General features: G+C 45.8%; 1 protein-coding gene across 1 annotated transcript; it reads left to right on the top strand.

The window, feature by feature from the left end:
* The first annotated feature begins 601 nt into the window (after positions 1 to 601).
* KLF10 (KLF transcription factor 10) lies at positions 602 to 12066 on the top strand. Its single transcript, XM_069731729.1, has 4 exons — positions 602 to 794; positions 6257 to 6490; positions 6861 to 7698; positions 9667 to 12066. The coding sequence occupies exons 1-4, from the start codon at positions 708 to 710 to the stop codon at positions 9924 to 9926; spliced, it is 1419 nt and encodes a 472-aa protein (XP_069587830.1). The 5' UTR covers positions 602 to 707; the 3' UTR covers positions 9927 to 12066.
* The last annotated feature ends 253 nt before the right edge of the window (positions 12067 to 12319 follow it).

The raw sequence follows: 12319 nt of genomic DNA, 5'->3' as shown, positions 1-12319 counted from the left end.
CATGTAGCATTTTCTGTGCGTCCGATTTTCGTCAAAAACGACGCACGCGTCGCAAAACGCGCGCGTTTTTGCGCGCGTTTTTCCGTGCGTCGCCGCTGCGTCGACGCGACGCTAATGTGAACGTAGCTTAACGTAGCCTAAAAGCGCACCACTGGTAATAAAGTGGCCGGTCGCCTAGGCAACAAGCGGCAAGCAACAGAATTTGTGATCTTTGACAAGTAAATGGCGAAGTCACTCATTTTGACAAATATTTTGCGCTTTTACCCATTGACTATTAATGAGATTAACCCCTTATGGAATGCCAGGTGAGAGAACAACTATCACATGTCTGTGCATCATCATGTACCAGCGCCCTTGATGCCCCCGGAGAACAAAGGCTGCAGGGCCGGCGATCACACAGCGAGCCCTGGCTTGGGAGGGAGGGGGAAGGGACTGAGCAGTACTGAGACGTGACGATTAGTCACGCTGCCTCCCCGCCCGTCCCCTCCTCCTCCTGGCCGGGATGAGTGCGGAGATGCCGGGGATGCTGCATCACTATGGGACTTCCCGGCCGCGCTGCTGCTGCTGCTGGACCACGCACTGACTACTGCGCTACCACGCCGCTTGGCAGCAGCTGATCACGTGCGGACTGGATTCTGATTGGCTGCCGCTTTACACACCTTTGTCGCTGATTGGCTGAGGCTTTCCCCCGCCCGGGTCTACGTTCCATGAGCAGTAGCAGTAGTGAATGGAGCAGCTGTGTACAGAGGAGCACCGAGCACAGCACCGAGCACAGCACCGAGCACAGCACCGAGGTGAGAACCGGCTGTACCGGGGCGCGCAGGAGGCCTGGGACACACAGCCTATGAGCCATCCCCTGCTCCAAATGCATCTCAGTGTGAGGGGCTCCCGGTCACTGGGGTGGGCTCCAGACCGAGCACACTGCCTGCAGACAGCCTGCAGGAGGAACTAACCATTGGGACAGTGAGATTGTTAGGGTGGCACTTACAATGAGCCATCCACAGTGCCTGGGCAGCCTCCATGTCATATGCTGGGAGTTGTAGTCCTGCCAGAGACTCCTGGGGTGGGGTATAGTGATGATGGCCGTGACAGTGCAAAGAAGGGGGTCACTTACTTATGATGCTAATGAACACTGCACTCATTGGAGCTGATGTCTTGCAAACTTCTGGACATGCTGGGAGTTGTAGTTCTTGCCCTAGTAGGATTATTAGAGATTGTGATGGTGCCATTGTGAGGTGGGCACTTACTTATGATACTAGTAACTGGTGCATGGATCTGGACTGGTCTTTTCTATTTTGCAAGCTTCAGGACATGCTGGGAGTTGTAGTCCCGCCACCGCATCCTAGGATGGGCCAATGATGATTCTGCTTTTGGAAGGGGGGGGGGCACTGATGATACCGGTGAATATTGCATGCATTTGCATTTTCGTTGGCTGATGGTTTGCAGCTTGCTGGGAGTTGTAGTCCTGTCCCTGCCTCCTGGGGTGGGTGGTGATAGGTGTTGGGGAGGGGGCACTTACTTATGCTGCCAGTAACTAGTGCATGCTTTGGATGTGATGTTTTGCAATCTCCAGGGCATGCTGGGAGTTGTAGTCCTGTCCCAGCCTCCTGGGGTGGGTGGTGATAGGTGTTGGGGAGGGGGCACTTACTTATGCTGCCAGTAACTAGTGCATGCTTTGGATGTGATGTTTTGCAATCTCCAGGGCATGCTGGGAGTTGTGGTCCTGCCACACACTTAGGGTGAGGTGCTTCTTGTAATGCTAGATGGCGAGTGCATGCATTGTGCTGCATCCTGAGGACATGCTGGGCGTTGTAGTGTCACAGCCCTGGGTTGCTAATAACGCAGTTTTTGCAGCCAGTCCGCTGATCACGTGACGTATCATACACACTGGTCCCCGCCGGCCACTATACAGGGCAGTTTGGCCAATGCCGCTGTGCGGTTATTCCTCCTCATTACCTGTGATAACAGCGCTGCCCGGTGCACGCGGTCGGCGGCGCGCCTGTGTGTGTATACCGCGTGCACGTGCGGCGGGGACGCGCTCTGACAGAAACTGGGTGAAAGGTGACTGAGCGGCGGGTCCCGGAGTTCACGCTTCCTGAGGGTTGTAAAGCAGCAGCTGATCACGCTTCCTTCACGTGTACGCCCCGGAGACCGGTGGCCAATCACAGTGCGACCTAGTAGACTTTTCTAGCCAATGGGCGTCGTCAAGGGCGTTGATTGGCCGCGGCTGTGTTTGTGTAACTGAGGGGGAGAGGAAGGCGTGTGAGAAGAATGAGAACAACACAAAGGCTGAGGCTGACGTGCCGTCACCGCTGGATGGCGGGTCCTCACACACATGACCGGGGCTGGCCGCTCGCCCACTAGGCCGGGGGTAGGGGTGAAAAAGCACTGTAATAATAACCTGAGGTGACCAATTGTGCACGGAGCACATAGAAAGTGCTCATAGAAACCCTCACAAAGGGTAGGCAAAGGCAAAACTACAAGTCCCAGCATGCCCTGCCAGGAATGAGCCCTGTACATCTGCAGTATGAGGTGTATGGGGACGTGGCAGACGTGTAATGTGAACAGTCCCAATACCACACAGTGTGAGGCAACTGATGCACGCTCAGCGAGTGCGCGGCTATAATGCACGGCAGTCCTTGACGTTGGATGATTACCATGGTAACAGCACCGTCCGGCGGGCATTACCATGGCAACGGCACCGTCCGGCGGACATTACCATGGTAACGGCACCGTCCGGCGGGCATTACCATGGTAACGGCACCGTCCGGCGGGCATTACCATGGTAACGGCACCGTCCGGCGGGCATTACCATGGTAACGGCACCGTCCGGCGGGCATTACCATGGTAACGGCACCGTCCGGCGGGCATTACCATGGTAACGGCACCGTCCGGCGGGCATTACCATGGTAACGGCACCGTCCGGCGGGCATTACCATGGTAACGGCACCGTCCGGCGGGCATTACCATGGTAACGGCACCGTCCGGCGGGCATTACCATGGTAACGGCACCGTCCGGCGGGCATTACCATGGTAACGGCACCGTCCGGCGGGCATTACCATGGTAACGGCACCGTCCGGCGGGCATTACCATGGTAACGGCACCGTCCGGCGGGCACAGCTGTCTGTTCACGGTGTGTTTTTAGGGCAAAAAATTATATTATTTTGCCCCTTTTTTTTTTTTGGCTTTTCCAGATTTTTTGTTTCCTGGCACATTATACACTACTGACAAAATGTTCTGGATATTTGGTTTTCGGGCAAAATTTCAGGATGACCCTAAAGTCCCTTCTAGCCCTTTCAGGTGAACTTAATGTGACCTTCTCTAAACATTTGGATGCCCCTGTCCAACTGTTCAATATTTCAGTATGATTTTCGCACAACTTGCTGTTCTCCAACAAGGAGCTTAATGGCGAAATTCACAACAGGTGTTTGATCCATGGATCGGCCAACACATTTCGGGGTTCAGTTAGGCTACTTTCACACTAGTCCGTCGGTACGGACCGTTGCAAACCGTGAGCCCGACGGGACAGTGTGATTGGTTAGCACAACGTGGGCAGTGGATGCAGTTTTACAACACATCCGCTGCCCATTTTGAGTTCCGGGGACGGGGCCGAGTTTCGGCTGCGCATGCGAAAATGGCGGACCCGACGCACCAAAAAAGTTACATGGAACGTTTTTTTGTGTGTCGCGGCCGCAAAAAACACGACGCATCCGTCGCACGTGTGGCAGTACGTCGCATAATAACAGACGCGGATTCTTTACTGTAAGAGCAGTGAACTCTCTGCCGTATGATGTTGTAATGAGTGATTCATTACTTAAATTTAAGAGGGGACTGGATGCCTTTCTGGAAAAGTATAATGTTACAGGTTATATACACTAGATTCCTTGATAGGGCGTTGATCCAGGGAACTAGTCTGATTGCCGTATGTGGAGTCGGGAAGGAATTTTTTTCCCCAATGCGGTGCTTACTCTTTGCCACATGGTTTTTTTTTGCCTTTCTCTGAATCAACATGTTAGGGCATGTTAGGTTAGGCTATGGGTTGAACTAGATGGACATATAGTCTTCCTTCAACCTTAATAACTATGTAACTAATGCAAGTCTATGGAGAAAAAACACATCCTGCGGGCAACTTTGCAGGATGCGTTTTTTTTCTCCAAAACAACGCATTGCGACGTCCGTCACACGACGCCAGTGTGAAAGTAGCTTTAGAATTGGTATTACACAGTCCTCATCGTCACATTCTGACACCATGAGACCAAGACGACCCCTAACAATTGAGCAGCAGGACCTCGCCATTGTGAGGCTTCAGGGAGGACGATCTCAGGCGGAAGCGACCACTGAGCTCAGAGTCATCAGCAGGAGGCAACAGATACAGGAAGAGTCACAGGAAGGCAGAGAAGTGGACGTCCTCTGCCACATCCCACACTGAAGACCACTGAACAAAGCCCTTCAGAACCAACCATGAATGTCACACAACTCCAGGTACATGTAAGGGAGGTGAGAGGCCCCCCAAGTGTCACGTCAGACCATTCAAAACTATTTACATCACTGTGGTCTGTGTGCTAGACGACCTACAAGTGTACCTGACCCCACTATCAGGCACAGGAGTCATCGTCTTGGATGGGCCAGGGAGCATCTTCGCGAAAAGAGGGACCAGGAGGCCTCAGCGCTATTCATCGATGAGAGATGATTCACTCCGAGCAGAAATTATGTCCGCCAACTATATTGCAGACGTCAATGAGAGAGCGCCATGCATCAGCCACTGTGGTCACCAGACGAGCCTTTGGTGGTCGTGGTGTTAAGTGTGGTCCGATGTGTCTGGTCAATACAGGATTCCGACACTTGGTGAATGGTCCAGGGACAAGCCCCTACTACTTGGATAACGTCATTCATCCAGGCATTGTGTCTCTGCACGAACACACATCTAATTTGATCTTCATGGAGGACAATGCTCCAGCTCATCGAGGTCTCGTCATTAGGGAACGGCTGCTGGACACGGGGGGACCTCAAATTCAGTGGAATGCACGTTCTCCAGACCTGAATCCCATAGAAAACCTGTGGGATCAGCCAAGTCCCCGTGTAGAGGCTCGTAACTCTGCAGCCCAGAACCTCAATGACCTGAGGACCGCCCTTCAAGATGAGAGGGACGCCATGTCTCAGCAGACAATAACTCCGCTTGTGAACACCAGGAGACGTCGCTGTCAGCTGAAATTGATGCTCATGGCTGCAGGACAAGTTATTGGGACAGTGACATGTTTGTTAGGGCGTATCAGCACTGCTATTGGCTTTTGTGTCAAATAGTTTGAGATGAGGAAATCGCCATCGCTGCTTCTACGTGAATATCCTACTATCATTATAAAATATCACTGTAGTGTGAACGTTTTCCACTTTCCATAAATTGTGCACGAAAGCCAAATATCCCTAACTTTTTGTGAGTAGTGTAGTTTGATGTGATATGAGGCCAGACATCATCTGAGAGAATTTAGCAAATAAAAAAAAAAAAAATATATATATATATATAGTCTCCGATAAGCATCAGAAGGAGCTCACTGACTGACTCCCAGGTAGCTCTCTGCTGCCAGTAATAGAGCAACATAGAGGTTGGAGGAAGCAAGTTTTAATGAAACCCAATTGCAAAAATGATGGCCCTGTATTGTACATTTTGTCCCATGTGTTCTGTGTTCACACAGAGTTGTTGTGTTTTTTTTTTTTTTTTGTTTGGTTGTATTTTGTAGTGTTCAGGAAACTCTTCTTTTTTTTTTTTTCTTTCTTGGACAGTCGTTTTCTTTTCCTGAAAAGTACCGTATATTTCTCCTGCCTTTTTTCAGCCTATTGATTGGACGGTGTCCAGTTTTGAGTGGATACCATGAGGATCCGCTTCAAAGAAATTACATCCCTTTTGTTTTTCCAATATTATTATTATTTTTTTTTTTACACAAGACATTTATCAAAATCTCTTTAGGTTGAAAAAAAAAAATACCCAAGAAACTCCTTATATGAATAGAAAAGTGAAACTCCAGGACAGCCACTGTGGGGAGGAGTTGTCTGGATTGTATAGAAACAATTGCATTTCTTTGCTATTTTCACAAGAAAATGCCAAAACCACAACATATAACTGCACTGTGTGAACACAGCCTAAGCAGAAATAGCGGCGTGAGCGTGGCCATGTGACAAAACCCTCATTTAAAAACACCATGATTGATATTATAAAGCCGTAATCATACAAGTAAATATGACTTTTTCTCTTTATAACAGATGGATAAAATGGAAGTTCTTGTAAATTATCCCTATGGTAGCTCTTCCTGGAAATCGGCTCCAGAAAAGGGTGACTTTGAAGCTGTGGAGGCTCTTATGTACATGAGCAACCGCTGGAAGTCGGCGTCCAAAATTTACACTGATTTAAGACCGATCACCCCGGCGTCTGATCTCTCGGAGGGAGAAGATAGCCTGACCACAGCGGAGTTCAGCAGCGGCGTCATGCCGGCCTTTGTAAGTGTGCAGAAATGTGATTGTGAGACCATACGGATATAGGGCCTTGAGTCATCAACTTATTTTTCATTTTTCCTTTTTTTTTTTTGCGTTGTACTATTAATATTTTTTCAGATGTCTATTACAGCATGTTGTATTTGCCAAAAATGTATGTTTTTGTGAGCATTTTCCACTAATCATTTTAGCCATTCATTAAATTCAAATATTTCTGCAAAATTTTTGCAAGTTTATAACAGTTGAGCTCACACATAAAATAGATTTTAAAAAAATTACTAAAATTTCTGATTAAATGTAAAAATTATTTATTTTGTTAATTACGCATTTTTTGGACTTGTAAGATGCACTTACTGTTCCTCTTGTGCCTTTTCAGTGCCTCACCCCACCGTACAGCCCTTCTGAGTTCGAAATGTCTCATTCCCCCGGCATCACCTCTCCGTATTCAGTACCGACTACTGAGATAATCCGGTCTGCAGCTGACATGGGCCAAAGTAATTCACGCCCAACCCAACCGAAAGCCCAGGTGACCAGCGTCATCCGCCACACTGCGGATGCTCAGCTCTACGATCAACATCCAGTCTCGCCAACGAATTGTGAACGTCCAAAGTGCAATATTCAGCCCAAAGCTTCGCCTGGCATTGCAGTGCCAATCGGTGAAAAGTCTGAGCAGATCAAGTCTGAAACGCAGACAGAACCCTTTGTCTTTGCTGCACACAAAAACTCTCTGAACAGCGCCCTGAATTGCGCTGGCAAAGCAAATTCTGATGCCCGCTTTATTCCAATGCAAATGCCATCCCCTCCGCTGCTTGTTTCCACGCCATTACCTGCCAATGCCATGTCACAGGTGCCCGTCTTGTGTCAAATGGTTCCCTTCTCTTCCAGCAACTCCATGGTGACGACAGTAGTCGCAAACACCCCTGCCCAGTCTCCGGCAGTCATGCAACCTTTGTTTTACATGGGAGCGCAAGTGCCCAAAGGGGCAGTGATGTTTGTAATGCCCCAGCCTATAGTGCAGGGTACAAAGACTGTAGTGTCCTGTGGTCATCGACTGTCGCCAATTGCACCAGCGCCAGGCATCGCACCTTCAGACGGAAAGGCTTCCTTGCACCTCGACACCTCTCGAATTAGAAGTCATATCTGCAGCCAGTCCGGGTGCGGCAAGACTTACTTCAAGAGCTCACATCTGAAGGCACATATGAGAACACACACAGGTAAGATGCCAGCCTCACGTGTCCTCCATCTCTGGTGGCTACTTTACTATGGTCATTAACTTTTTTTGTTTGTGGACGTGGATAGGTGTAGGTTACCAAAATTACTATAGTGCTCACTGCAGCACATAGTATTTCAGGAAGCAACAACAAAAAGAAAAAAATAGTCTGTGGCGATTGCACTACTTGTACAAATATATATAATTTCAGTTTCCAGATGTACAAAATTTCTAAATTAAAGGAAAAAATCGGCATTCACTGAAAAATATAAAGTTAGTATTTTTTTATTTTTATACCACCGTGTTAGAGGGGTTGTCCATGATTAGAAAAACAGGGCTTCTTTCTTTCCCTTGAAGTGAGTGGAGCTGAGCTGCCATACCACGCACAACCCATCGTCAGAGCTTGGCACTGTTTCTGTAAGAAAGCAGCAAATTTATACATTTTTTTTTTTTTAAATCCAGGGAAACTCCCTTTTAAATGGGTTGTCCCCTCCGAACCCCCTGTCAATGAGTTGTTATCGCTGTAGGAAATAGCCGTTGGCTGATTTTTACTCCTACAGCGGCCTCTACAGGAGAAATGAGACGTTACAGGACACCAATACATACGAATGGGAAACCATGTAATGTACAGACGCACCGTGTCCTCCTGAGGGAACTGTTCTTTGCAGCGACTCGCCACTTTTTTTCTTTGGCCGTACCGCGCTACCTAGATTGACTACATATGAGGCTGTATATTTAGGTCGGGAGACCCTCGGTCAGTTCAGACATTGCTGACTGTGAAATAAGCTTATCTGAACCTGGCCACTGGCCGCGAGGATGTATAACTCATAAATACTCTCCAGTCCCGGGTCTGAAACCAGCGAATCCCCGCAGCGCAGTCTGCTGTCACACAGAATGACTGCAGATGCATTGACTTGGACCAGAAAACCCTTTTAACCCCTTAGTGACGGAGCCAAATTTTTGAAATTTGACCAGTGTTACTTTATGTGGTAATAACTCTGGAATGCTTCAACAAAGCCCAGTGATTTTGAGATTGTTTTTTCGTGACACATTATACTTTATGATAATGGTAAATTTAGGTTGATATGCTTTGTTTATTTATTAAAAATATCAGAAATTTGAAAAAAATGTAAAAAAATTTGCAATTTTCAAACTTTGAATGATTATCCCTTTAATCCCGATAGTCATACCACAGCAAAACATTAATAAATAACATTTTCCACATGTCTGCTTTACAACAGCACCATTTGCAAAATGTTATTTTATTTTGTTAGCATTTTAGGAGGATTAAAAATGTATCAACAATTTAAATTTTTTTCAAGGAAATTTACAAAATGTATTTTTTTAGGGACCTATCCATGTTTGAAGTGAATTTGGGGGTCCTATATATAGGGAAATCCCCACAAGTGATACCATTTTAAAAACAGCACCCCCTGATATATTGAAAACTGCAGTCAGGTCATTTGTTAACCCTTCGGGTGATTTTCAGGAATTAATGCAAAGTGGCATGAGAAAAATGAAAATGTGTATTTTTATCACCTAAATGTCACTAACTTCTGAACAGGTTACTACAGCCGGCAGACTCTATGGCCGCTATTTGGTCATGAATTTCCATGACAAACATCAGGACCACACAATCATGATCTGAGACCACCAATTGGGATAAAGAGGAAGCCCCCACAGTTTGTTAACCGTTTATAATGATGTAATGACTATTGACAGCAGCATCTAAGGGGTTAAATAGATTTGGATGGTGCAAACACTGATCATGGCTGATGCAGCAAGTTGTCAGCTATATAACTATATCTATATAGCTATATAAGTCTATATAAGTCTCTTATATCTCAGGTCAGTTAAAAGGCGTATTGGCGGTCACTAAGGGGTTAAGATTTAATTTTATTGCGCATGTGTTAAAAATCTCTGCTCTTCCATGTATTCAGCTTGTTTAATTCTCTTCTTTATTTTCTCACAGGAGAAAAACCCTTCAGCTGTAGTTGGGAAGGCTGCGAGAGAAAGTTTGCCCGCTCGGATGAACTATCTCGGCACCGTCGAACGCACACGGGAGAGAAGAAGTTCGCGTGTCCAAAGTGCGACCGTCGGTTCATGCGCAGCGATCACCTGACCAAGCACACACGGCGCCATCTATCAACAAAAAAACTTCCTACCTGGCAGATGGAAGTGAGCAGGCTGAGCGACGTGGCCGTGCCGCAGGCCTCAGCGCCTGTCCAGTGAAGGCACCCGCAGAGCTTGCATCTCTCGGGGGTAAAAGTGGTCATGGTGTCAACCATGATGAAAGATCACGTCCTCGCCGTTATGGATGTTGAGTCTGGGTCGAACCACCTTTCTCCAGAAGGAAAGCACGGTCCGTGAAAGAATGGTAGACTTTGACGAGGACTCTGGTTCCTATATTTGTCTTTTTCTGCATTGTTTAAAATATGTCCAAGTGCAGATAGTTTTGTGCAGAACTATCGAGAACACAATGTAACCAGGAAGATACCAGGCGTAAATATGTATACTGCTTGCAACGTTGTGTCAGCTCGGAGGAGATTACTTACCCTGACATAACGCACTGGTTACACAGGGCTACCCAGAGCCCACACTGACTAGTAACCAGTGCCCGACTTACTAACACTTCTAGTTAAATAGAAAACCTAGTTAATACGCACCGGATATACTAACCCGATAATGACGCTATTCCTAGGTATTAGTAGAGACCGTAGTGATGAAAACACAAAATATACTTTTCATTGTGTTTATCGGTTATTCTCAGGAATGATACATATTTTACGAGATCTCCAGTTTACCAAAAAAAAAAGATATTTTACGGAGAGCTCTATTTCTATTGTGTATGTTTGCATAGTTTTGCCTCTTTTGGCAGTGCAGGAATAGGATTTATGTCCTCCTGTTACATGACTTTAACCCAAATTCACGGGTATCTTGATGCCATTCCAATCAGATAACTGTGCACTAAGGTAAAGATCCCGGGAAGATGAAGTGTTTTTTTTTTAGTTTGACCGGTCTAGTCTTACAAAGCAGATCTGGATCTGTTCCGAGGTGAGCAAAAATAAAATGCATGACCCTGATCCAGCATTCACGTCATTACTAGAGCAGATCCGGGGCGACTCCTGTGACGTACTAGGCCCCCATGACGTCACGTGCTTTCACCAAGTCTGAAACGCGTCGTGACGCAATATCATGACGTTGCAAGGGTCTAGTAATCTCAGGAAGTTGGCACTCGATGTTTGCAGTTCTGGTACCGCAAATCTTATCTGCTCAACTCTAGTCGGTAGTTAGTTCGAAAGACGGTAAAATCGTAAGGAATTGTTTAAGGTTAGAATTTAGAAGAAAAATAGCGCCACTCTTGTACATGGGCTTTGTGTGGTATCACACTTGGCCTCATTCACTTGTGGCTTCTGTTTCCGACGTAAAAACAAATCTATAAAATTGTTTTTACAGGATGTGAGATTTTTTATATTTTTTTTTTTTTTTGCACTCTTGCTATAGTGCAATTCCCCAGTGTGTTGCTCACATTTGACTGGAGCGACATGCGACCTGTACGAATCCATTCCCTTCATATAAGTGCATTGCATTTGGCACCCAGGGGAGTTTGTCCAGATCCAGTTTCTCCATCCTATACCTATATATGTGTGTGAACACTGGAATTTTTGCCTCCGTCATGGGATAACTGATGCACAACAAAATCCCTGACTATGCGCAACGTCGGGCAATTTTGAGTTCTGTTACTTTTATGTAGCATTATTTGCATATATGTAGTTATCAGAAATACATGCGTGTGAGCCTACATGTGCTTATTATCACTGACAGCATAACTTCGTGTCAGGATTTATGGCTCTGACATCTTTTTTGGGGCATAGGTAACATTTTCAGACCCTCTAAAATGTTTATTAAATCTTTTACTACTTAATTTGATGTACTAGATTAAGAGCAAAAGCTGCAGGTTTCAGTTGCTTACAGTGCATCTTTTTTTTTTTTTTTTTTCACTTGTCTTTTGTTTTTTGTTTTTTTTTTATAACTGCACTTTGGTCACAAATGTCTGTAAAGATGCGGACGTAGCTTTGTACAGAGGTAATATTTAATAATGTGTATTAAGACCTTCATAATTCCGTATGTTCATGTACCTATTTTCTACATCTAATGGCATCCAGCGGGCTATATACCAAAAAAACAAACAATTGCCACCTGCGATTACTGTAGGTACAGAGAGCAATGACAATTTCTCAGATATTACACTGTAAAGCTCTAATTTACTGTACGACCAGAGGGGGCATTTCTGTGACTTTCATATTTTTGCACAGTATTTCATATGTTGTACTTTATACACTTTTAAGAAATAAAGAACAATTTTGTATCATTGGTGATCGGACAGCATTTTTTTATTACCACACGTGTACTAAATGTATATAATTCTCCAGTGACATAGTAAGTCCCTTTCCATTTTGTGTTTTTTGGTCTTAGTTGCTTTTTTTTTTTTCTTTTTGCACCAAGTGCTTCAAAAGGCACACGCCATTCTTGAATTTTGCGCAAAAGTAAAAATTTTTTTTTTTATTCCGTTCTCGAATTGTTTAATGAAAAACGTTGCGCCAAAATAATGGCTTATTCAAAAA

This window comes from Ranitomeya imitator, chromosome 6, assembly GCF_032444005.1.
Source record: "Ranitomeya imitator isolate aRanImi1 chromosome 6, aRanImi1.pri, whole genome shotgun sequence".
Classification (NCBI taxonomy): Eukaryota; Metazoa; Chordata; class Amphibia; order Anura; family Dendrobatidae; genus Ranitomeya; species Ranitomeya imitator.
The sequence above is the reverse complement of the archived record's forward strand: the minus strand, read 5'-3'. Positions and strand labels throughout refer to the sequence as shown.

What these genes read in the sequence shown, in the direction of transcription:
- KLF10 (XM_069731729.1), top strand. Translation starts at nt 708, where the DNA reads ATGAGCAGTAGCAGTAGTGAATGGAGCAGCTGTGTACAGAGGAGCACC. An exon ending in GCACCGAGCACAGCACCGAG is followed by an intron (nt 795 to 6,256) that starts GTGAGAACCGGC and finishes TCTTTATAACAG; the next exon opens with ATGGATAAAATGGAAGTTCT. An exon ending in GCGGCGTCATGCCGGCCTTT is followed by an intron (nt 6,491 to 6,860) that starts GTAAGTGTGCAG and finishes GTGCCTTTTCAG; the next exon opens with TGCCTCACCCCACCGTACAG.